At 45.7% G+C, this 23,182-nt stretch overlaps 1 protein-coding gene across 1 annotated transcript in view; it reads left to right on the forward strand.

The window, feature by feature from the left end:
- Window positions 1–23,182, forward strand: part of REEP1 (receptor accessory protein 1) — a 52,391-nt gene that overhangs the window by 13,123 nt on the left and 16,086 nt on the right. The window contains exons 3-6 of the mRNA XM_088026622.1: window positions 2,677–2,753; window positions 9,760–9,880; window positions 12,591–12,704; window positions 21,651–21,806. Of these exons, the coding sequence (XP_087882748.1) occupies window positions 2,677–2,753; window positions 9,760–9,880; window positions 12,591–12,704; window positions 21,651–21,806 (468 nt within the window). The remainder of the gene's footprint in view (window positions 1–2,676; window positions 2,754–9,759; window positions 9,881–12,590; window positions 12,705–21,650; window positions 21,807–23,182) is intronic.

The following is a 23,182-nucleotide window of genomic DNA, read 5'->3' on the forward strand; positions in this document are numbered from 1 at the left end:
CACAAAAGAATTTGCTGGCATTTTGAGGTGGATTGCACTGAGTCTCTAGATTGATCTGGGAAGAAAGAACTGACGTGTTGATAATACTGAGTTTTCTATTCATGAACATGGAATATCTCTCCACTTGTTTAGATCTTCTTTGATTTCTTTAATCATAGTTTATAGTTTTCCTCACATAGACCTTTTACATATTTTGTTATATTCCTGAGTAATTAATTTTTTTTGCTGCTTATTAAATGGTATTTTATTTTATTTTATTTTTTTAAGATTTTATTTATTTAATTGACAGAGAGAGAGACAGCGAGAGAGGGAACACAAGCAGGGGGAGTGGGAGAGGGAGAAGCAGGCTTCCCGCGGAGCAGGGAACCTGATGCGGGGCTCGATCCCAGGACCCTGGGATCATGACCTGAGCCGAAGGCAGTCGCTTAACCAACTGAGCCACCCAGGTGCCCCTTAAATGGTATTTTAATTTCAAGTTCCAGTATCCAGATATGTAGGAAAGCAGTTGACTTTTTTTTTTTAAGATTTTTATTTGTTTATTTGACAGAGAGAGACACAGTGAGAGAAGGAACACAAGCAGATGGAGTGGGGGAGGGAGAAGTAGGCCTCGACCCTGGGATCATGACCTGAGGCAAAGGCAGACATTTAACAACTGAGCCACCCAGGCACCCCAACAGTTGACTTTTTTAAGACTTTATTTTTAAGTAATCTTTACACCCAATGTGGGGCTCAAACTCACAACCCTGAGATCAAGAGTCAGATGCTCTACTGACTGAGCCAGCCAGATGCCCCTGACTTTTATATATTAACCTTGTATTCTGCAATCTTGCTACAAGGTCATGTTACATTCTTGTAAACAATGTTGAGTTTTGTTCTAGTATGTAGTTAAATTCTGTAGATCATCTTGACATTGTGGCAGTTAAGTTTTACATTTATTGGGGCAGGAGTATTTCAGTTTTGTCCTTAGTCTTAGAGCTGATCTCTTAGTCCTGGGATGTAATTTTTATTACTAAGATATGGCCTTTAAGATGTTTCAGTGAAAATTCCCAGATGTTTACCAAGCTCCTCCACTTGGCAAGACCTGAACTCTAAACTCTATTTCTACTACAGTGGGAAGAAACTAAATTTCTGCTTAACTTTTTCAGCTTTCCAACTTTTTTTTTTCCTCAGCCACCTTGGAGTATTTCCTGAGTCTGTGCAATTCAGGGGCCAGGCAAAGACTTAAAGGAATTTATATGTGAATTTTGGAGCCTGCCCCCTTAATAACTTCCCTCTCTGGGATTTTTTCCTTTTAATTTCCAGCTTCTCTAGCAGTCTCAGATTTCATTCTCCAGTTCTACAGAGATGAAGACTATGGGTTTCTTTTTGAGTTCTGTCTGTCCCATGATTTGCAGGCTGGGGATTGTCCCCAGCCACATCAACCTGGATCTATCCTGGTGTGGTTTCCTTCCAGTTTCTACCAGCTTTTGATAGCTTCCTAGTGCCTTCAAGGAGTTGTTTTTAAATATTTTGTTCAGAGTGTGTTATCATTGTTGGCGGGAGGGTTAGTCAAATGCCTTACTCCACCATCACCAGAAGCTAGAAGGAGCAGGCTAAGGAATTTGGACTTTATTCTGCAGGCTGGAAGATTTTAAATCAGGGAGTAGTTTGATAAGTTCTTGGTTTGGGGAGATTAGCAAAGGGGTGGTTTATAGGATGAGTTGGTGAGGGGGAAGCCAGGAGACAAAGGAAGCAGTTAGAAGACTTACAGTAGGGACACCTGGGTGGCTCAGTCGTTAAGTGTCCGCCTTCAGCTCGGGTCATGATCCCAGGGTCCTGGGATCGAGCACCCTCTGGGGCTCCCTGCTCAGTGGGGAGTATGCTTCTCCCTCTCCCACTCCCCCCCATCTCGTGCTCTCTCTATCCAAGAGGTCCAAGGCCTCTACTGGGTGAGAGAGGCAGTTGAAATGGAAAAGGTTCGGGCACCTGGGTGGCTCAGTTGGTTAGGTGACTGCCTTCGGCTCAGGTCATGATCCTGGAGTTCCGGCATCGAGTCCTGCATCGGGCTCCCTGCTCAGCAGGGAGTCTGCTTCTCCCTCTGACCCTCCCCCCCCATGCTCTCTCTATCTCATTCTCTCTCTCAAATAAATAAATAAAATCTTAAAAAAAAAAGAAATGGAAAAGGTTGGTCACATGGGAGAGATTAAAAAAAAAAAAGATCTAGTTTCTGTGAGGGGATGTGAGACTTTTTCACAGGAAAGCATTCCTAAGTGACCACCATTCCATTCCAGAAGGTCTGGTCTGATTAAAGTTCATTTCAAAGTATATCTCTGTTAAGGCCTGGAGAGTTTACTAACCTAGTATTAGTCTTGGTAAAATGACCTAACTGAATCCTGAGTCACTCCTGGTCTGCTGGTCTCCCTGGCTCACGTGAAGGCTACAGATAGTCACCCATGATCTACTTTGACTTTGAGCCTGGGTTATTTGTGGAAGCATCCTGTTTGCTTCCAGCCCCAATGTCTGGAGTAGAACTGGAAACAAGCTGTGGAAGGACAGGGAGAAGGGGTTATAAATGCAGGATACACTGCCTGGACATGCCTCAGCATCCACTGTCTGAGCTTCTTGTTCTTGATGTTGGGCAGCCAGCCATTTATCCTTGACCTTTTCTACTAGCTTTGTTGCTTTCTCTTTCAACAGGTCAAATGGATGATGTACTGGATTATATTTGCACTTTTCACCACAGCAGAGACATTCACTGACATTTTCCTTTGTTGGTAAGTACTCCAGGACTTGGGACTTTTCTTTTTTTTTTTTTTAAGATTTATTTATTTATTTTGAGAGAGTGAGAATGAGAGAGAGAGAGAGAGAGCACATGAGGGGGGGAGGGTTAGAGGGAGAAGCAGGCTCCTTACTGAGCAGGGAGCCCGACGCGGGACTCGATCCCGGGACTCCAGGATCATGACCTGAGCCGAAGGCAGTCGCTTAACCAACTGAGCCACCCAGGCGCCCCAGGACTTGGGACTTTTCAAGGGAAGATGTTGCCTAGTATCATTGGAGAGGTGGGAAGGGCCCAGAAGCAGTCTCAACCTTACTTCAGAACAGAGAAGCAAGTGCAGGGATGTTAACTGGGATAGTTTTAATAAATTATAAAGTTGGTCTTCAAGTAAATATTTGTTCAATGACTTTATAAGAGCAGGTATTGTTCTTATAATGATATAATCATGGACAAAATAAATACAGTTCCTCAATTAATATAGTTGGCAAGGAAGTATTCATATATCAAAAAAAAAAAAAGGAAACAGTACACACAAGTTTCCCTTTAATAAAACTAGGTTTCTCTCAAACACCATTCACTCTCACCGTAACTCCTATTCACAATTGTGTATACTTTTAACATATTTATGTGTATATATGCATGCATACATATACACATATTTTTTCTTTTTTTAAACAATGGTATTATAGTATACATAACAGTTCTTATTTTGTTTATTAGATTTATTTTTAAAATACTTTCATGTAAGCATAAGTAGATCTACCTATTTTTTTACATGGCCACATGGAATTTCATGGTATAGATGGACCATAATTTATTTAATCAATCCCCTTTTGATGGAAAATTTTTTTCCTTATAAACAATGCCACTGTTATAGCAATGGAGCAAGTAAAAACTATAAGCTATGTCCATGTATTGATATATTGCATCTTTTAAGGTGAAAGAAGCTGTGAATAATATATAGCAGCTTGTTTCTATTCAAAAGGCCTGAGTTTCTCTGTACACATGTGAATGTATACTAAAAGTAGTTTGGAAATACCCATCCGTTAACCAGAGTTATTTCTGCAAGTTGGAATCATGGGGTTGGTTTTGTATTTGCTGTGTTGTATGAATGTTTTACCGTGATCAGTTATCATCAGAGAGAATAATAAAAATATTTCCATTTAGGAGAAGGCCCTTACCCAAAGAGGATCAATGTGAACTTACCCTCCAGAATATCATAGGCCAGAGATGACACCTGAATACCACTTCTGTGAATCCGGTTTTGGATCAGTGGTTTTAATGCCCTTAATATGTAGTTTTCCCCCCAAAGGAGGCTGGCTTTCATCTCCACTGGGAGAAATAGATGTCTCAGCTATTGTGGCCTCAAGCTATAGGGAAGAAATGTGGTTCACCTAATTTAATATGTTGGTGCCATGCGCCCAGATAAACAACAGACTCAGGATGGGGCTGAGTCTCCAGGAGTCTCCAGGAGTGGAGAAGGAACTCTGCTGAGCCATCCTTTGTCTTCCCCAGGCCGCAGGGGCTGGTACTAGGAGTCAGACCCCATATTGTGCAGAGCTGTGTTGGGGAGGTTCCTGCTCCCCACGTTGATGAGGAAAACAGACCAGGCCCAGTAAGGACTATGTCGTCAGTTAAACATCATGACCAGTCCTCATGTCCTCCAGTCTTCCCTCTGAACAATGTCCTGTGTGTGGCGCTGGGTGGCCTCTTGCTGTGCCCCCATCCCTCCTCGTGAATATCATGGGGGAATAGTGTTAGTCTTACGAGCTCCTTCTCAGGGATATCGGCATTTCTGTCTCACTGCTTTTGGCTAAGTGGAAATCTGGTCTAATGATGGATGTGCCCTCCCTGGTAGCTGGAGTATGTTTTTACTCATGGCCCTGGAACTTTCGAGTTTCATACTTAATAAATGCTTATCAGCTATTTCTGGAGTTGATTTGATTTTGATTTTGATTTTGGGGAAGTGTATGAGCTTTCCATTGCTGCCCTAACAAGTTGTCACAAATTTAGGAGCTTTAAAACAACAGAAATGTATTATTTTAGTTTCCATGAGTCAGAAGTCCTGGTAGAATCAACTGAGTCCTCTGCTCAGGGAACCATGAGGCCAAAATCAGGGTGTCAGCCAGCCTGGCTTCTTATCTGGAGACTCTGGGGGAGATGCCACTTCAGGCTCATTTGGATAATAGGCAGAATTCAATTCCTTGTGGCTGTAAGACTGAGGTCCCCATTTCCTTGACATGTGCCTCCCACTTCAGCTTCAAGCCAACAGTGGCATGTCAGATCCTTCTCATTCTTCAGATCTCTGCCTTCTGCTACCAGCCAGAGAAAGAACTCTGCTTCTGCTTTTAAGGGATCATGTTATTAGATTAGGCCTGCTCCCAATAATCCAATATAATTTTCCTATTTTAAAGTCAGCTGATTAATAATCTCAATTACATCTTCAAAATCCCCTTTGCCATGTGAAGGGAACATACTTGTGGGAGTAACATCAGGATGTGAAGGTCATGGGACCAAAATTCTGCCCACCAGCAGAGGGCCTCTGATACCTGGTGTTTGGGTGCAGTCCCCCTCTTCCTGATCCACGTGGAGGCCTCATCTGGCCCATCTTAGTGGGTGCTGTCCAGTGGGTTAATGTATGGGAAGTGAGGGTCTTGTCCATCTTCTGCAAGGAAGAGGTTGGGAACCTTCCCTGCCTGGTTTAGCCCACAGCCTGGTCATGCCCTCAGCCTGCTTTCTCTTTCCCCGCAAACCTGCAGGTATTACAGGTCAAAGTTGTCTTTGGGCAGAGTCTTCCCACTCCTTCCTCCCTCTTGCTCTGGGAATGGCACAGAACAGGCTGACCAGACAGACAGAGCCCTATTCCTCTCCTTCCAGGGACACGGAGACCAGCTCGGCGGCTCTGCACTCTCTTTATGAGAGCGAGAGAGAGATTGAAAGATTGAGACAGAGACAGAGAGAGAGACTGAAGCTTCTGTTATTCCTGGAAACACCTTCTGGCTTCCTGGGAAGCATCTTTAACTTTGGTTCACTTCCAGGATTGGAGATTGCCCCTCCCCTTTCTATTCCCTCCCTCCTCACTCCTCGCTCACCCCCACTGCCCTCTTTCCCCCACTCCCCCAGGGCAGTTCTCTCTTCATAGTTAACTTTTTAAAAACTTTCTATTGAACATAAACAGCAGTCCTATATGGTCACAGGAGACAGGATGGTGGCTTGTCTACAATATCCATAGGCAATTTCACTTAGTTTTTTAATATTTACAAAACACTATATCACCTGGCAAAATGAAATTGAAACAATACACTAAAAAGTAAGGCCCTCCTCCCCCAGGCCTTCATTCTCTCTCCTCTCCCCAGGGATATGACTGTTAAAAGTTACTTGTGTTTTCTCCCAGAAATTTTCTGCACACGTTAATTGCATGTGTTTTGACAATTTCATCACGTGTCCAAACCTCTTAGGAAACAGTTACCCCCTAGGGAGTGTGAAGGCATAACATCAGAAGGGTGGGAGCCTGCACCTCCCCCGTGCACCGTGGGGCTGTGCACCTGTACCTGGGGAGGCTGATACATCCTAGAGGTCAGGACAGTTTCAAGGGCTTATCATTAAGGAATGAGCAGGGTTCTTCTCCACTTCTTGGGTGAAGGCTGGGGTGGTGGTAGGTCAGGTGGAAGGTGCCTTGGTAGGTGGTGATAGCATTGGTAGAGCCAAGCAAGCCTAAGGCCTCTGGGAAGTACAGGGTCTGAGTGGCTCAACTGGGAGACCCTTATGATACCTGACAAGGGCCTGGTCCTGGGGTGATGATTCCAGGGACAGTTTGAGATCATCCCCCCAAGTATACTGTTGTGTGTGTGTGTGTGTGTGTGTGTGTGTGTGTGTGTGTGTGGTGGGGGAAGTGTGGTGTGGGAAAGGGATTATATTACCAGGTGTGTTTGGGGGGGGTGCTAAAGGAGTCCTGTATACCCATATGATTGTATATCTTAGGTGTCTGAAGTCTACTACTGATAATGTTTTTGCTTTTGGAAAAGGAACTAAAGGTCTGGGATGGGAAGAAGACTCTTTGTTGTATACTCTTTTGGATATTTGAATTTTTAAAATGTTATGCAGGTATTACTTATTAAAAAACATCTTTTACATAAGCAATAAAAGTGGTGCCGTGTGATAGATCCCTTGGGATTATGTGTGTATCTTATACTAATGCCTGAGCTTGCTAGATTCATTTGTTTTCCCCCTGGGATTGGTAAATAGTTGTTTTCAAGACAAAATTTCCTTCACTATTAATCACTGGAGGGTTCCAGTGTAGGAGAATCATGCCTCTGTTCCTTCAGCCTCTTCTCTGGGGTGACTGTGAAAATTAAACAGTCTTGACATGACAGTGTCCTGGAGTTGCTGAGGGAGTATTTTTTTTCCTTTAAATTTTTTTATTGTTATGTTAATCACCATACATTACATCATTAGTTTTTGATGTAGTGTTCCATGATTCATTGTTTGTGCATAACACCCAGTGCTCCATGCAGAACGTGCCCTCTTTAATACCCATCACCAGGCTAACCCATGCCCCCACCCCCCTCCCCTCTAGAACCCTCAGTCTGTTTCTCAGAGTCCATCATCTCTCATGGTTCGTCTCCCCCTCCGATTTACCCCCCTTCATTCTTCCCCTCCTGCTATCTTCTTTTTTTTTTTCCTTAACATATATTGCATTATTTGTCTCAGAAGTACAGATCTGTGATTCAACAGCCTTGCACAGTTCACAGCGCTCACCATAGCACATACCCTCCCCACTGTCTATCACCCAGCCACCCATCCCTCCCACCCCACCCCCACTCCAGCAACCTGCTGAGGGAATATTCAGGAAGAGCCTGCCAGAGGCAGAAGGCAGCCGACCGGGACCTCGATGAGGAAAGCAGAGTGGGTAGAGCTGCTGATTTGGGGTTCTGTGTGAGAGTTGAAGGCTCTGAACTGACTTGCCAGAAATTGCTCTTTATTTTCAGCTGCGTTATGAGTGGGAGGATTTACTTTTCTGAGTCTTCAGGCTAGCACAGGTGTCCTTTTCCCTCAGAGCATCATGTGTTAAGGGTACCCGCGATGTTTTAATCAGGTATGGTAAGACACATAGACTCAGAAATGGCTGTCTTGAGGGAAGAAGTTTGTTAAACTCACAGATCCCTAGAAACAGGAGGCACAGCAGGTCAGCCAAGAGGCAGAGGTAGGAAGTGTGGGCAAGAAGCTTTATGGTGGTTTCCATGGAAGGAACAGGCGAGGCAGGGTCAACATGTTAGGGATCAGCTTGTCTGGATAATTTCAGTGGGCTCTGGGGTGTTGGGGCTGTTGCTTGGTGGCCGGTACCTGGCCCTGGGGTGATTAGAGCAGCTGGAGAGTGGCCCAGAGTGTGAGAGCTCATAAAGGAGGTGTTTGGGCCCTGGGCTCTGGATTGGTTGGTTTGCATATGAAAGGCTTGCTTGTGGGCACGTTGTTTCCTATCTTTAGGAATGGCTAACCCAGGGAGGGGCAGTCTCTCCAGAGTCAGGAAAGTCCCATGATGCCAAAGCATCAGAATAAAGAAAATAAAAAACACGGTGTTAGTACACAGCAGGACGGCCAAATATCGTTGCACAGGTTGTACATAGCACAAGATATCTGGCCAAGGTGGCAGGTGGGGCTGAAATTCAAATGAAGCCCCGTTCACTAGTCCCATGTTCTCAGGACTGCATCCAGGTGAAGGGGCTGGCTTTTTCTTACACATACAAAGGCACCACGTGGGCTGGCAGAGGCCCATTCTGACACTTGTCTCAGGTTGCTGTTCTATGTCATTTGTGATTATTTGATCAATCTCTGTTTTCCTGCTTGGACCATCAGTTCCAAGGATGTGAGACACTCTTATCTGAAAGAGAGAAAAGAGAGCAGGGATCAGGTCTTCTTTATTCACCATTGTGTCCTCAGGGCTCAGCACAAGCTGACACGTGTTGGTGCTGGTAAGTGTTTACATGATGAATAAATGAATAGTACATAGGACTTCTGACTCCAGAATTGTAGGTTACTTGCACCCTGAACTCTTCTCTTGGCACCAAAAAGATCAAGTTCTGTTCACCTGCCTAGAATTGATTAGGGTGAGTAGCATCCTCTTTGCTGGCAAGAGTTGGACTCCTTTCCCTGCCTCTTTTGGGACCAAAAAGACAGCCAAGAAGGGGAGACTTTTTATTCTCAGTCTGGAGATTCTCTGTCAGCTCCTCCTTATTCTAAATCCTCCAGGGGTTTGTGCCTTCTTGGCCACCGGGGAAGAGTGAGTGACTAGGTATAGGGCACAGAAGGCCATGGCCTTCTGAACCTGCAGGCTGTGGCTGGAGCCCCAGCTCCAACCTCAAGTGGAACCCTGCAGGAAGCCCCAGGGGTGCCAGGCATGGCCATAGGGTGATTGCTGGAGAGAAGCTGGATCCCTGGCTTGCTCTGACAAAAAGAGAAAACAAGAACCTGCTTTCAAAAGAAGCCTTGGTTGTGGGGGCGGGGGTGGGGGAGGGACTGTTGCTGGCTAGTTCACTCAGTAGAGCGTGTGACTCTTGATCTCGGGGTTGAGTTTGAGCCCCATGTAGGGTGTAAAGATTTTTTTTTTTTTTAAGATTGCTTTAAAAAATAAAATCTTAGGGCACCTGGGTGGCTCAGTTGGTTAAGCGTCTGCCTTCGGCTCAGGTCATGATCCCGGGGTCTTGGGATCGAGCCCCACATCGGGCTCCCTGCTCAGCGGGGAGTCTGCTTCTCCCTCTGATCCTCCCCACTCTTGTGCTCTCTCAAATAAATAAAAATCTTTAAAAAAAATAAAAAATAATAATAAAAAACAAAATCTTAGAAAAAGGAAAAAAAAAAAAAAAGGAGGCCTTGGGCTTTAGCTCTGTGTTTACACTTCACCGGGGGCCCGCAGCTATGTGCGGGCCGGAGAGGTATCTGTGCTGCTGGGTCTCGGGGCCGTGTTGCCGAGAACCTAACCTAACGTGTATTTTCTCATCTCTCCCCAGGTTTCCATTCTATTATGAACTAAAAATAGCATTTGTAGCCTGGCTGCTATCTCCCTACACAAAAGGCTCCAGCCTCCTATACAGGAAGTTTGTACATCCCACGCTGTCTTCAAAAGAAAAGGTAATTTATGCTGCTCAGCCTTTCACTCCTTCCAGCAAGTAAAAAATTTAAAAAGCGATCAGTAAAAAGGACAGAGTGTTTTATTGTAGGAGACCCTAGAATGTCTCTTATTTGCCTCCAACAATTTGTTCCTTCTAATCTTTTTTTTTAATGTATTTTTCTGACATGTTTAGAAATTGTGGTGAAATCCTCAAAAAGATGTTATGTATCATTACTTGTTGAAAACCATTTCCATAAATTGAAACAAAAGACAACAAAAGATTCACTCATAATTCAACTCCCCAAACTGAATTTCCTTCCTTTCAACATGCTCAGCTCCTGTCCTTTTATAGATTGATTTTTACATGGACTATTAAAAAATACTTTTAAAACATACCATAGGAAAACGGAAGCATAAAGAGATTAAATGACTTGAACTAGTGCCCAGATAGCTACCGATAGACACTGGAAGATAAGAAATGTCTTGTACAGTGTTTGCTTTATTGTTCAGTGATAAATATATGCCTACCAGTGGAATCCCTGCTATTTTGGTAATTATCAGTTGGTAAGTACTAATGAGAGCAGTCATAAAATTTGTTTCATGGCTATTTACCTTTTGTATTTATTTTGCTTCGAACTACTTCACAAACATCTTTGCAAGGAAAATATAGATTTGTCTAATGCCAGAGATGGGAAAAATAAGACAGGGAAAAATTGCAGGAAAGGGTCAGCAATAACTGAGAATTCAAGTAAGAATTACAACTTATATCTCTTGAAAAGAAATTTAATTCAAGCTACTTATAAGATAATGGCACTGTCTGTAAAATGATTTTTTGCTTAACATCTCTGCTGAACTTAATTTGCTGGATTTGCTTTCACCGGATTGTTCTTTTACCTCTGTCTTACTAGTTTGCTTTGATAACTTTGTTTTTTATGCATAAGTCTATAAATCTTTCTTAAAATAAAATTCTAAGTGTACCAAAAAAACCCCCAAATACCAAAAAACGATAGAAACACTTAATATAGGTACAATATTTAAATTCTGAGATCTTAAGTTTGTTTGCACATAACCCATTTGTACTTGATCTTCATAAAGATTCATGAACACCACAGTACATAGAGATTAATTTCTTCTTTTGACTTATTGTCTTAGAATAAGTTGCCAAGAGCAGGATTATTGGGTCCAATATTGTATAATTCATTAATTATATTACATGATCTTCTAAACTGATTGGGATATGATTTTTAACATAAAATAGGAGCACTGTAGATGGCTTTATGTATAAATTTCTATTGTTTCTGAAAGCTGAGTACTTTGGACTTCTTGGGGGAGGTTTTAGGGGAACATATTAATTGGATGAGCAGACTACTATAGACATTTCTGAGAACCCTTTTAGGAACTAGGATACAGCACTGCCTATCTCAGAAGGGTGGGTTTTGAGGAATGGGATCTCTCTCTTGACCTGGTTGTCAAATCCCTACTCTTGGCACTTCCCTTTCCCCAGATGCTGGGCTTACCCTGAAGCCACCAATGTCATTTCCATTGAAGTGAAGGTGACTGACTCTTAGAAGCTGCCAAGAATCCCTACCAGAGTCAGTCAAGGGTCACAATGAAAACTTAGTGTGGTGACTTCCTGGGGAAGTCTTAAACAAGGAATGCACAGGGGTTGACTGTTGCACTTGATACCTCAAAGCAAAGGAAATGCACTGATGTACTGAACTTCAAATGAGATCAAGGCCAAGTGTCATTGTATTACTGAACTCTGAAATGAGCTACCGTGATGTACAAAACAGCTGTTCTTAAAACAGTGACAACAAAGCAACCCAACCCAAACAAACAAAAAGAATAAGCCAGAGTTGATGCAAATTTGAAGTAAACCACTGTTTTGGTCCCTGAAGGAAAGAGACTTCAATCCTCTTTCCAACCTCCCCCCCGACCCTGGGGATATTGTTGGATGACTTCTCATTTCTGCTTTTATTTCATTATCTGTAAAATGATCTCCCTTATCAACAAAAATAGCACTATCTCTTTCTGTGTCCTCATCTCTCCCCTTGATACCTACGTGGGAGGGATTTGGATATAGTATGAAATAGCTACAGAATAGTAGAATTTCAGAGCTGCCAGGGCCTGACCCCCCTTGAGATAGGAAGATGACAGTGGTTCTCACTTATTGAAACCAGCCACTGTGTTAGATGCTTTTCTGGAATGGTCTCAGGTAATCCTCACTGGGCTCCATGAGTTAGGTACTGTCACTGTCCTCATTTTTCAGAAGGCCTAACACTTGCCAAGGCCTGACAGCCAGTTAGTGGCAGGTCTGAGGTTAGATGCTGGATTCTTGGTATTCTCTCCACCTTCAGTTCCTTCAGTGTCTTAGAGGGTGGCTATGTGTAGAATGGCAGGATCGTCCACATCCAGGACCCCTGGCGCCTTCCTGGAAGGTTAGAGGACTTTAGGAACAATCCTAGGGTATTGCTCGAAGAAAACCTTCCCGGATCAGTAAGTTGCTGTTTTTTTGAAATTCCTCTTTCACTTCCCTGCATCTCTTCCATTTCCCTCCCTCCTCCTGTCTACCCTCCCCGCAAACACACACCCCAAAGTGCCTATGACTTTTCAGTCCCAGCGAGAATCCGTGATTGGGCAAGCTGCCAAGCCCAGTGCTCAGAAGGGAGGAAAGAACAGAGCTTTATTTGAACCTTCCAACTCAGTGTGCCTCTGTTTATCCTTCAACAGGAAATTGATGATTGCCTGGTCCAAGCAAAAGACCGAAGTTACGATGCCCTTGTGCACTTTGGGAAGCGGGGCTTGAATGTGGCAGCCACGGCAGCAGTGATGGCTGCTTCCAAGGTACTGTGTGTGTGTGTGTGTGTGTGTGTGTGTGTGTGTGTGTGCGCGCACGCATGCGTGCGGGGGGGGGGAGGGTGTAGCCTGAGCACCACAGCCGCGTGAGCACCACCACCCCTGCAACCCGCCCTCCCACCCTGCTCATCACCCATGCAACTTGCATAGGACAGGCTCAGGACCAATCAGTGGTTCCTCATCTTTTGGGGGTCCCTTTGAAAATCTGATGGAAAAATTGGTGAATCTTACCCCCAGAAAATTGTGCACACGCACACACGTGCACACACACACATACATGCTCACACTCACAAATGATGTGTGCAATATTAAGAGGTTCCCAGAGCTCCTGAAACTCATGATGGGTCCCAGATTAAGACCTCTGAATTACTTGGAGCTTAAGCCTGGGGGAAAGAGGAAACGAAAAGGGAGGAAGTGAGCTCTTCTCTGCAGTTTCCCAGGGTCACTGGGAGAGACCCCTAAACTCAAAATATAGCCAGGTGGGGAGATGACCTGAGTGAGTGGGTGGCTCTGCGCACACGTGGCCCAGCCGACCCAGGGGGAGGAGCCCTGGGTCCCAGAGGAGGTGAGTGGTTTGGACATGGAGGAGGAGGGTGTGTGTAGTAGCAGCAAGGAGAGCTGGAAGAGGTTTGAAGTAAACACTGGTCGCGTGGGACATCGGGATGTAGACCTCACTTCCTTCTCTTTCCATCCAGCCCCCTTCATGTCCTCTGTGGTCCTTCCTAGCTTCCTCTAACATCACCTGCTCCTTGTCGTTGTGCCAGTTTCTCATTGTGGGCTCAGCCCTGAAAAATTACATTGGTAGACACTTCCCCAGAGTAAATCCAGCAGATTCCCTTGTGTTTCCTGTTGACAGTCTTTACCCCCAGTCCAGATGTGGAGGAGGGGGTCTACTTTCAGCTGGGGGTGGAGGAGAGGCAGTTATACTAATGTTTGGGAAGACACACTGGCTGGGAGGTGAGTTGTATGAGCGAAGGGAAGCTGAGCTGTATGAACTAGGTGGTGACTGTGGGTTTTAGGCAAGTGGGGGCAGAGTTGTGAGAGATTTGGAAGAGGATGTTTGATACCGACCTTGGTGCTCCATGGGCTCTGAGTGGATGGTTGGATGGAGCGTGTCGACAGGCAGCTGGGTCAGGGGGCCGAGCCTGGTTTTCTGTGCCCTGAACCAAGAGAAGCACATTAGGAGCATTTCTGGAAGAAAGACTTACCCCTTGGGGCTGAGCGTTTGTTTGAAAAGTACCATCCACCTGAAGTCAAGGAGTTCTGCAGACAAAGGCTGAGAGAGAGAGAAGGAAACCCAAAGGGAATGATTCCTATTCAGAGAAGGACCAGCTCCTTCTATAACACAGAACTGTAGTGAGGTGTCCGCCCTCCAATAGCTGCTGGCAAGGTGATGGATCCCAGTGAGTATCTTTGGAGGGGACGTTCCGTTTTGGTATCCCAAGGAGATGTATCAGGATTTACAAAGAGCAGTGAATGCCAAGATCCTTCTGTTTGAGATGTAACCATTTTGTGCTTTTATTTTTAAGCTGAAAGATAAGAGAACTCAGAATCGCTAAATTCTTAATTCATCAGGCCAACTTTGCAACACAAAGCTACAGAAACCTTCTCTCAGCCTGTCTCTCTACCCCATCTCTTCTGCTTCTGAAGCCTGAAGGAAAATGGGTTACTGCTCTTTGCTCCGCTCAGTCACAGAGCGTAAATGTGATGTATTTATCAGGGTGGCTCAGTATGGGTCTCCCGGCCATTCAGCAGCGTGTGTGTAAATTTTATTCTGATGGTAATTCTGTAGGGCCATCCTTTTCCAGGTCTGCCTCAAACTGGAGCCTCCAGAGTCTTGATACCATCTTGGCCAACCACTGCCAGCCCCTCAGACCACCCGGGGAAGCCCGTGGGCCCAGGCCTCTGGCCAGGCACCTTACAACAACTAAACGCGGAAGAAGCTCCAGACAGTCTGAAACTTGCCTCAGGAAATAACTGCTCATTAGTTCTTTCTAGTTGTGCTACAGTAGTGAGGGATGCCCGCTTCCTGTTGAATTTGGTTTCAAATGGGAACGTTTTCTGCCTTTTGGGGGCTTTGCTTTTCCTTTCTAAACATAAATATCTTGAGAGAGAAAACACATCTTCTCTTCCAAAAATAATGCCCTCTATTTTTGAAACTGATGTGTACTTAAAAAGAAGTAAATCCAATCTGGCTGAGGGGTAAATCTGTGGTTTCCAGAGCAACAGCGGATCACTCCAGGCAGGGGTCAAAGGATGGTGACTCACCAGTGAGTCCAAATCTGGCTTTCATGTCCAAACCACCTGGGAAGCTTTGTTTTCATTTTTTAATAGATTCTCCGATGTGCTGATTCAGAATCTCAGGCAGTAGGCCCAATCTCTATTTTTAACAAGTTCCCCAGATAATTTTTAAACAGCCAGCTCTGTACAGGTCACTGCCTGAGGCCCCTTCCAGAACCAGAAGCGCACAGGTGATTAGGGTTAGAGCACTTCATTTGAACATTCCTGGGATGCAGAATTAGCTTCTTAGACGTGTTAACGTTGAAAATGAGAAAGTGAGGTGTGTGTGTTTCATTTCCTTAAAACTTCATGCCAGTTGGGAAATATTATGGTGGGAAGACAAATTCCTCTCCCTCTTTGTAATGCTCCAAAGAGCCTAGCACAGTGCACTGCACCCAGCTGAGCCCTGAACAACCTTGGGATTCCCCTGGGGGGATAGAGCAATTTTGGGGGGGGGGGAAAGACAGCCTGCCAAGTCACCCATGACTAGGGTGACCATATACGTTAATGTCCAAACCAGGTCACATCTGAGAGGGAAAGAGGTGCTGGAATAATTACACCAGGAATAGGTATACATGAGGCCTGTCCCAAGCAAACCGGGACTTAGGGTCACCCTACTCATGGCTCCATTTAACAACTCTTGGGCCCTGCCTGTGTCCTCCTGGAAAACACCCTCAACTCACAGATCCGTTCTCACTCTAAATATCTACCGCATTTGGCCAAATGGACACACAAGAGAGTGTGAGGTAACTAAAAGACTGTCTCTTACTTCAGACAGATTAAGGGTCAGGTGCCTGGATGAGGGCTCACTCCTCCCCTGTCTTCTGCTCTTTTTTCCATCCTTTGAAGGCTCCCCAGAGGGGAAGTATGGAACTTCAAAGATCTTTTAGATACTTTTGTTTCTTTCCTTTTTTTTTAATTGAAGTGTAATTGACATGTAAGATTACATTAGTTTCAGGTGTACAACATAATGTGGACACAATTGGAGTTAATCCCCTTTTTTTCTTGTAATGTTGAGCCCTGTCCCTCAAAAAAAAAAAAAAAAAAGAATGCATGGTTTTTTCATCATCAGGAAGAGTGAAGAAACTTTGTACACCATATTGTACCAATGTAAGCTATTCTTAATGTTAACATATTTTATCTTAGAACTGGAAGAACAGAAACAAGACAATTACACATGGGAAAGTCCTCCCCAGGCCCACTAACCCCCTCCCACTCCTAGTTTCCCCCAGGGTCTCATCCCTCTCTCTGGAAGCATGGGTACATCTTTTCTTTCTATGAAAACTGCTCTCTCTCCTCCCTGAGGACACCCTTCTGAGGGACCATCTGTCTAAACGTCCCTTGTCTCTGAGTTGGCTCTGCGCCTAGATGTGGGGTGTTTCCTAGCTGGTAATTCCAGCCAGAGAGAAAATTGAGCCCCACATTTTTTTTTTTTTTAAGACTAGAACTAGAAATCTCTCTCTCTCCTTAAAAATAATACTCTAGAACCGGTGGAAACACAACCTCACACACAAGAGAAACCATAGTAAGAAAAACCAATTGATCAAAAGTTGGAAAATGGTGAGGCGTCCAAGGCCACCCTATGGTTCTTGAACTTGGAAGCACATGATAGGTTTCTTCTACCTGCCCGGTTCTTAGACCTGGTAAACCAGCCTTGCTTTTTATTTGTCTCATAACTTGAAAAATAATGTGGTTTTACTCCCCCTAGAGATCCTATCCCTAGAACAGTTCCACTGGTACCCATACCATTGGTAAAGTCACCTGGTTAAAACACTGCTCCGGGTAGTGCTGACATTCTGTGGATTCGGGATTCTTCTGCCCCAGATTGTGTGTGGGCTTTTCTCCCTAGAATCTAGTATTTCCTATTATATTGTTAGCTTCTGGAGATGAGGGGCTCTAGATTCTTTTCCTTTGTTTCTTGCTTAGGAAAAAAAAAAAAAACACAAAAAGCAGAATAAAGATCCAAACAGTGCCTACTTGTTTAGTGTTCTGCGCGCATAGCTACTCATCAAGCCTTGCTGATTGATCTGAAGGATAAACTTTTTTGATTCTCTAGTCCTGCTCTACACAAGCAGCTCTTTACATCTGAATTAATTAGAAGCAAGTGCATTTAAAATGCAGTTCCTCAGTCATACTAGTCGCATTCCTAGTCCTCGGCGGCCACGGTAGCAGGTGGCTGGGACGGACACAGAACGTTTCTGATGTCACAGAACGTTCTCTTGGGCAGCACTGCCCCAAGCCATCTCTGAAACCTCTTGGGTTCTCTTTGCCTTATTTTCACCCCTCTACCTGCAGTGCCCTGGCTTTGACAGGACCCCTCCCTTACCCACTCAGCAGTGTGGGGCCTCTGTATATGAGGTTCACCAGCAAAAGAGGGAGATGGAAACTCAGCTTATAACATCACCCATGGTGTCACTCTCATTTCTCCAAAGTCTTCCCTGGTCCAGCCCCACTTTCACACCATGACTCCGTTTCCCCAATTTGCCAGCATGGTCGGCAGCCACTGGGGGATGCCAGGTCTTGGTTACAGCCCTAGCATCTGAACAGCTGCGCACAAGCCACAGGAAGACAAATTGTAGTGTTTTCCCACTCGCTTTTTAAATTCCCACTCAATTTTGCCTTAAAAATAAAACTCTACGAAACAGTTCAGCATAGTTTTTTTTTTCTAAAGTCCTCTCTCTATTATCCTTCCCTTTTATCCATCACTGCTTTATCGAAACCTCTTGCTTGAAAAAAATACTGCTCTCAAACCTTCATGAGACTTTGTTTTTGGAACCAGAAGCTCACTCCCAGAAGCTCATAAGACTAGTGACTTGGGGCTTCTGGACAGACTAGAGTTGTTTCTTCTTGCCTTTGGGTTTTTTTTTTTTCCCTAGCTACCTATTATATACTAATTAGTTGTAAACTACCTGTTTACAGTGAATCAGAGGGCAGGTTTTGATTTCCCTTTTATAAAACTTCCCTGTCTGGGCTCCTGCTCAGAAGGTATTTCCAGGGAAGAAGAAAAGAGTGCTGCCCCCTCCAGGTCCCCGTGTCTCACTTCACTGTCACACCCTCGGAGCTGAGGAACATTCCCGAGCCATTGTTCGAGGGTTACATCAAGTTAGCCTTCTTTCTTCTGTTTTAGCCAAGGACCATGTGACATACAATTAATATTTAGAATTCACCACAAAAACTGGTTTTAAACGCCAAGATTTATCTAAACTGTCACAGACAGCCGGCTGACAGAGTTTGGAAGTACCGCCTACCCTCTGGGGCTCCCAAACAAAGCGACTTGCACCCCAGCTGAGCTTTCCGAAACTTGTCGAGGCAGAACCACTCAAGACTTCCTGCCAGAGCGGGTCTACCATGTTGGCCTTCGTCACTCAACAGTGCATCTTCCTGGATTCCTCTTCTCCTGTGTTTCTCCCAGGACTGCTGCCTCACCTCCCCTCACCGCAGCTGGTAGACGACTAGGGAGAGGACAACACGCGGAAGATGCAGAGCCACCAGTCGGCTGAGGAGGAAGGGCTGGGAACTCACGCAGATGTCTCTCGCCTCCTCTCTGTTCCGAGTTTCCCTGTGGAGGTGATACGTAGCCGGATGTCTAAGTGGGAGGAGAGAAGGCTGCCCGCTTACCTGGTCTCTGACAGGAAGTCTGAGGAAGCATTTTTGAGATCACCTGTGAGCAGGAAGAGCTGCTTCTTGGCTGCGGTGATGTGGCGCCTTCTTGGTCATCTCCGCCTCCCTGACTCTTCTCTCCCGCCCGCTCCATTCCTCCTCCTGTAGCCGCGCCCCTCCCCACAGCGTTGGGCGGGATCTCTCCAGGACCCCACCTCACTCTCCTTTCCCTCACCTTCAGCTGTCCCCCTGATGCACTGGTTCTCAGATTGACTTCTCTGCCGGGGGCTCAAGTACAGCGTTTCTGATTCTCCGCTGAACTTCTCCTCCCCTTGTCTGCTTGATACTTTTAGTCAGCATTTCCCTAACTCTGAGTCTGCCCCTCCTCTTGTGTCCCATCTTTGTCTGAGGACAATGAAACCACCATCCACCCTCTCAGGCCTTCAGGCTCCAGATTTCAGTCATCTTTGGTGCTCCTCCTTCTTCCCCACTTACTCTTCAAGTCCTGCCCATTTGACATCCCTTCCCTTTCTCCAGGCTTTCTTCCCCACCCCCTTCCTTTCAGCTTGGACCATTGGAGTAGCCAGGCAACTAGTCACTGCTCCTCTCGTCTCCCTTCCTGCTTGAGCCCTGATCCCAGCTCTTCCTGCTTGTCCTGTCTCCCCTTACCTTTCTGGCTCCTCTTGCGCTGCACTCACAGTACCATCTTATGTCCTCTTCTAGAAGTAGCAACTCTGTGTGCTCTTTCTAGAACTTTCCCTTTCCTACCTCTCCTCCTGTCGGTCCTTCATCTGTCTCTGTTGCCACCTGTTTGAAATCCTGTCCACCTCTCAAGGTCAAATGCCACCTTCTCCACAGAAACCTCTTCTGATTCCAGGTGGAACAACATGTTCTCTTGCTTCTTGGTCCCCACGTGGCACTCTGTTGTGATCATTATGATTCATGTCTTATCTAGTAGGTGCTCAGTCAATGTGAAAGGAATGAAGAACTTTCCTACATATTTTTAGCTGTGTCAGCTAATAGAGCAATGGTTAGCATCACGGGTGGGCCTTGGAGGTAAGTAGAGCCAGATTAAAAACTCCAGCTCCCACACTTACTGCTTCATCTCTGTGAGTCTCAGTTTCTTCACCTGCAAAATGGGCTTGACCATGGTGCCTGCCACCAAACAATTATGAGACAGTGAACCTAAAGACTGCAGAATGCAGAGCTCATACTAAATGAGCTCATACTAAATAAAGGTTGCCTATTATTCACTTCTCCTGTATGTTGGTTTGATCTTGAGGCTGATCATTATTCTGTTGAGCAGAATAAAAGAAACGTCAGATGTTGGCATTGGGCAGCCATTTACAATTCAGACTCTTCTGGAGAGGAAGCTGAGTTTCCCTCTCGTGTGGATCTAGACTCTCTTCCCGTCTTTTCTCTTTGGTGTGGTTGTGTGAGTACAGTATCTGGTGCTACCTGGGCTCTTGTCCCAGTCAGCCTTGCCCGTGCTGGGTCTCCTGGGGCAAGCCACCCTCCAGCCCTTGCATTCAGGTCCCTCATTGCTCTCTGCCCGACTTTCCATACCGTTGTTTCCTCCTCCTCTTCAGCCTCCAGCTGAGTGGGTCCCTGGGGTCAGCTTCCAACTGTCAGCACCTGCCCTCCCCCAAGAGAGAAGGAATGTCAAACCTGTGGGTTGCTAGAGCAGGCAGGAGCCTTAGATGCAATCTTTGTCACCCCTTACTTCACAGGACTGGACACTGAGACCCGGATGTTGAGGGGTGCACCCAGGGTCACACAGCTGGGAGATGCCAAGCTGGGTTCCCAGTGAGACTTTCTAGTTCCCTGCATCACTGCAAGCACCCCCAGGCTCCTTCCCCAAACCCCCCCCCACCCTTCCCCCCATGCTGGGCTGACACTTCCTGACCATTATGTGCTGGGGTCACATCACCAGTCCCCGAGAACCCATGGCTGAGTCCCTGAGAGATGACTGTCTGCCACTGAGATTTTTAGAGTCAGTCACAGCCCTGGATACTTCTCAGGTTGTCTTCCTGCTCTTGTGACCATTTTATATCAAATGTCCCTCGGAATGAAGAAGGCGCATTAATATGCATAAGGCGGCTGGCAAATGGCACCAGGGCAGGCTCCCTCTTTGCCCTGAGGCAAGGCTGGGGCAACACTGAAGTGCAGGATGTGGTACATACTAGGTTGAAGGAATTTGGAGGACAGATACATGTTACTGTAAGATCTAGTTCCTTTAAAGCTTCATCACTTTACGATAATGTGGGCATATTTGCAAATACAACTCTAGCTCTACTTCTCACTAACAGTGGAACAAATGGGGATGCCCTTCCCCCTCCGACCCTAGTCCTTTCTCCCCCTCATTGTCCTTTGGCAACATCCCTCCTGTGTCCCCTCCACTCCCCGCCCAGGAGGAGGGATCCTCTACCACATCACCCTCCCCTCAGGACCTTTGCCTCTCCAAGGAGGAAGCTTGGACCAGGAAAAGCTTCACAGCTGGGACTCGGTGGTGGACTTGTACATGTGAGGGCAGGGACATCAGCTGTGTGTGAAGAGTCCTTGCTGGTGACCCTGAAACCCTATCACCGGGGTACGGGCCTGACTCAGGTGGCCAGGCCACAGTATCCTTCCCCTTTCTTTCGGATGCTGCAGCCCTGGCTTCACTCAAGTTCAAGCTCCACCAGGTGTCAGCCAGCTGCCCTCTCTCCCTCCCCTGATAGTCAGCCCCACGTTGTGTCATCTTTGTCATTTGCTGCCTTGTGTGCATTTGTGTCTAGATGCCCCGGGCTAGACTGTGAGCTCCTTGGGAGTAGGAATCCTGTATCATGTTTCATATTCATCTTTGTTCCTCTGTGGGGCTTCACACGGAGCTTTGTCAGCACTCCCTCTGCATCTGCTGTGAATGGAGGAAGAAAGAAAGGAGTGAGCGAGTGAGCGAGTGAGTGAGAAAGTGAGCGAGTGAGCGAGTGTCCTAGGTGAAGACAGCATGGCGCTCTTCAACCCGGTTTTGTAGGCTTGGTGCCCATGGCTTTTTTTTCTTTTCCCCTTTGTCAGGTGGCTCGACTCTTTCATTTTGTCTCCTCTTTGGACCTCAGAGAAGGGCAGGTAACCCCGTTGAGAGATGTGACTAACTCCAAACCGATCCAGTCAGGTAGAGAGGCTAGCAGCCCCCTCTGCCCACCACCAACCCATGGTCTGGATCCAAGCCAGGTGTTTCTTCTCCCGACACCTGTGTGTGTATGTGTGTATTAATCCCAGAGCCAGTACCACTTCAGCATCCTTCCAGAGCCTCTTTTTTGTGTTAATTTGGTAGCAGCTAACATGTGATTAACTTACTTGAGTTTTGTTTTTTTTTTCTTTGTTTAATGCCCAGAGAATGAGTTGAATTTGATGATTGATGCTGTTGTGGGAGAAATCCTGTCTCGTTGTTTCTTTCTCCTTTGTTTGTTAATCTAACGCTATGTCACCATCAAGGCGCCCCATCTTCATCCAGCATGTCGAAAAGGAGCCTGCTTGGCAGTGATGTGGAGCATGTGTAGCTATAGAGGTTAACTCTGTCAGCGAGGTGGGTAGCCCTTTAGAAGGAAGCACTAACTCTCTTTTTGAATTACCAGTGGGAAATGTGGTTATGCTGGTGGCTTTCTTATCAATTGCCTGACTCACTAAAACCTATTGTCTTTATTCTCTTTGTCATCAGTTACAGGCATTCGATATCTGTGAAGGCTCTGCTGGAGCCTTCCCCTGTGACTTGGTGTGTCTCTCTGGTAAAGAGGACCTCATCAAGGGCTTGCAGCCAAGCTTAGCTGCTGTGTTGAATCCGGGCTCTGTGGGCCCTAATGGCAGGCATCCTATTAATGGTAAATTGTTTTACTTGGAATGCCAGATTATTAAAGGTCTGGGTTTTCCAGGAACACACCCCCTCCCCTGACTAAGAAAAACATCAAAATGGGCACTTGGCTGGCTCAGTCCGTAGAGCACGCAACTCTTGTTCTCAGAGTTGAGAGTTTGAGGGCCACGTTAGGGGTAGAATTTACTTTAAAGAAAGATAATTAAAAAAGAAAAACATTAAAACATACAGAATTTGGTGTGTGTTGGCTAAGTGGCTTTCTCATTCCTTACCAATTGAGGGAGAGATTAAAGATCTCATATTAATAGAAAGTTCAGTGACACAGTTTACCTTTTGAAGTCTTATTTTCTAGGAGTTTTAGTTAGAAAATAAAGATTAAAGAATTAGGAATGGATTACCCTCCCTTGTCCCCAGGCACATCTGTGGAATTTCTGGGGGTTCTAGGAGCACCGATGAAAGAACCCCCAGGCCATATTGTGTTTACATGCCCAGAAAGCAGCCAACTGGGTCTGTGAAAACAAACAACATGTAAACAAGCAACAATAACAGAACTGGGTAGACGTGCTTATAACACCATAGGGAATGAAGAAGTCAGGAGTACAAGAGATTATAGGTAAGTAAGAGATTTGTTCTCATGGAAGGCTGAGTATGTCTCCCTTCTCAGTCCCATGATGACAGCCTTTGGAGAGGCTCTTCCAGAGGTGGGCTGGTAAGGACAGTGCTGACATGTGGTATGACA

This window comes from Eumetopias jubatus, unplaced genomic scaffold (assembly GCF_037043125.1).
Source record: "Eumetopias jubatus isolate StellerSeaLion01/CBP00866 unplaced genomic scaffold, mEumJub1_p1.0 scaffold_9, whole genome shotgun sequence".
In the NCBI taxonomy this organism is placed as follows: domain Eukaryota; kingdom Metazoa; phylum Chordata; class Mammalia; order Carnivora; family Otariidae; genus Eumetopias; species Eumetopias jubatus.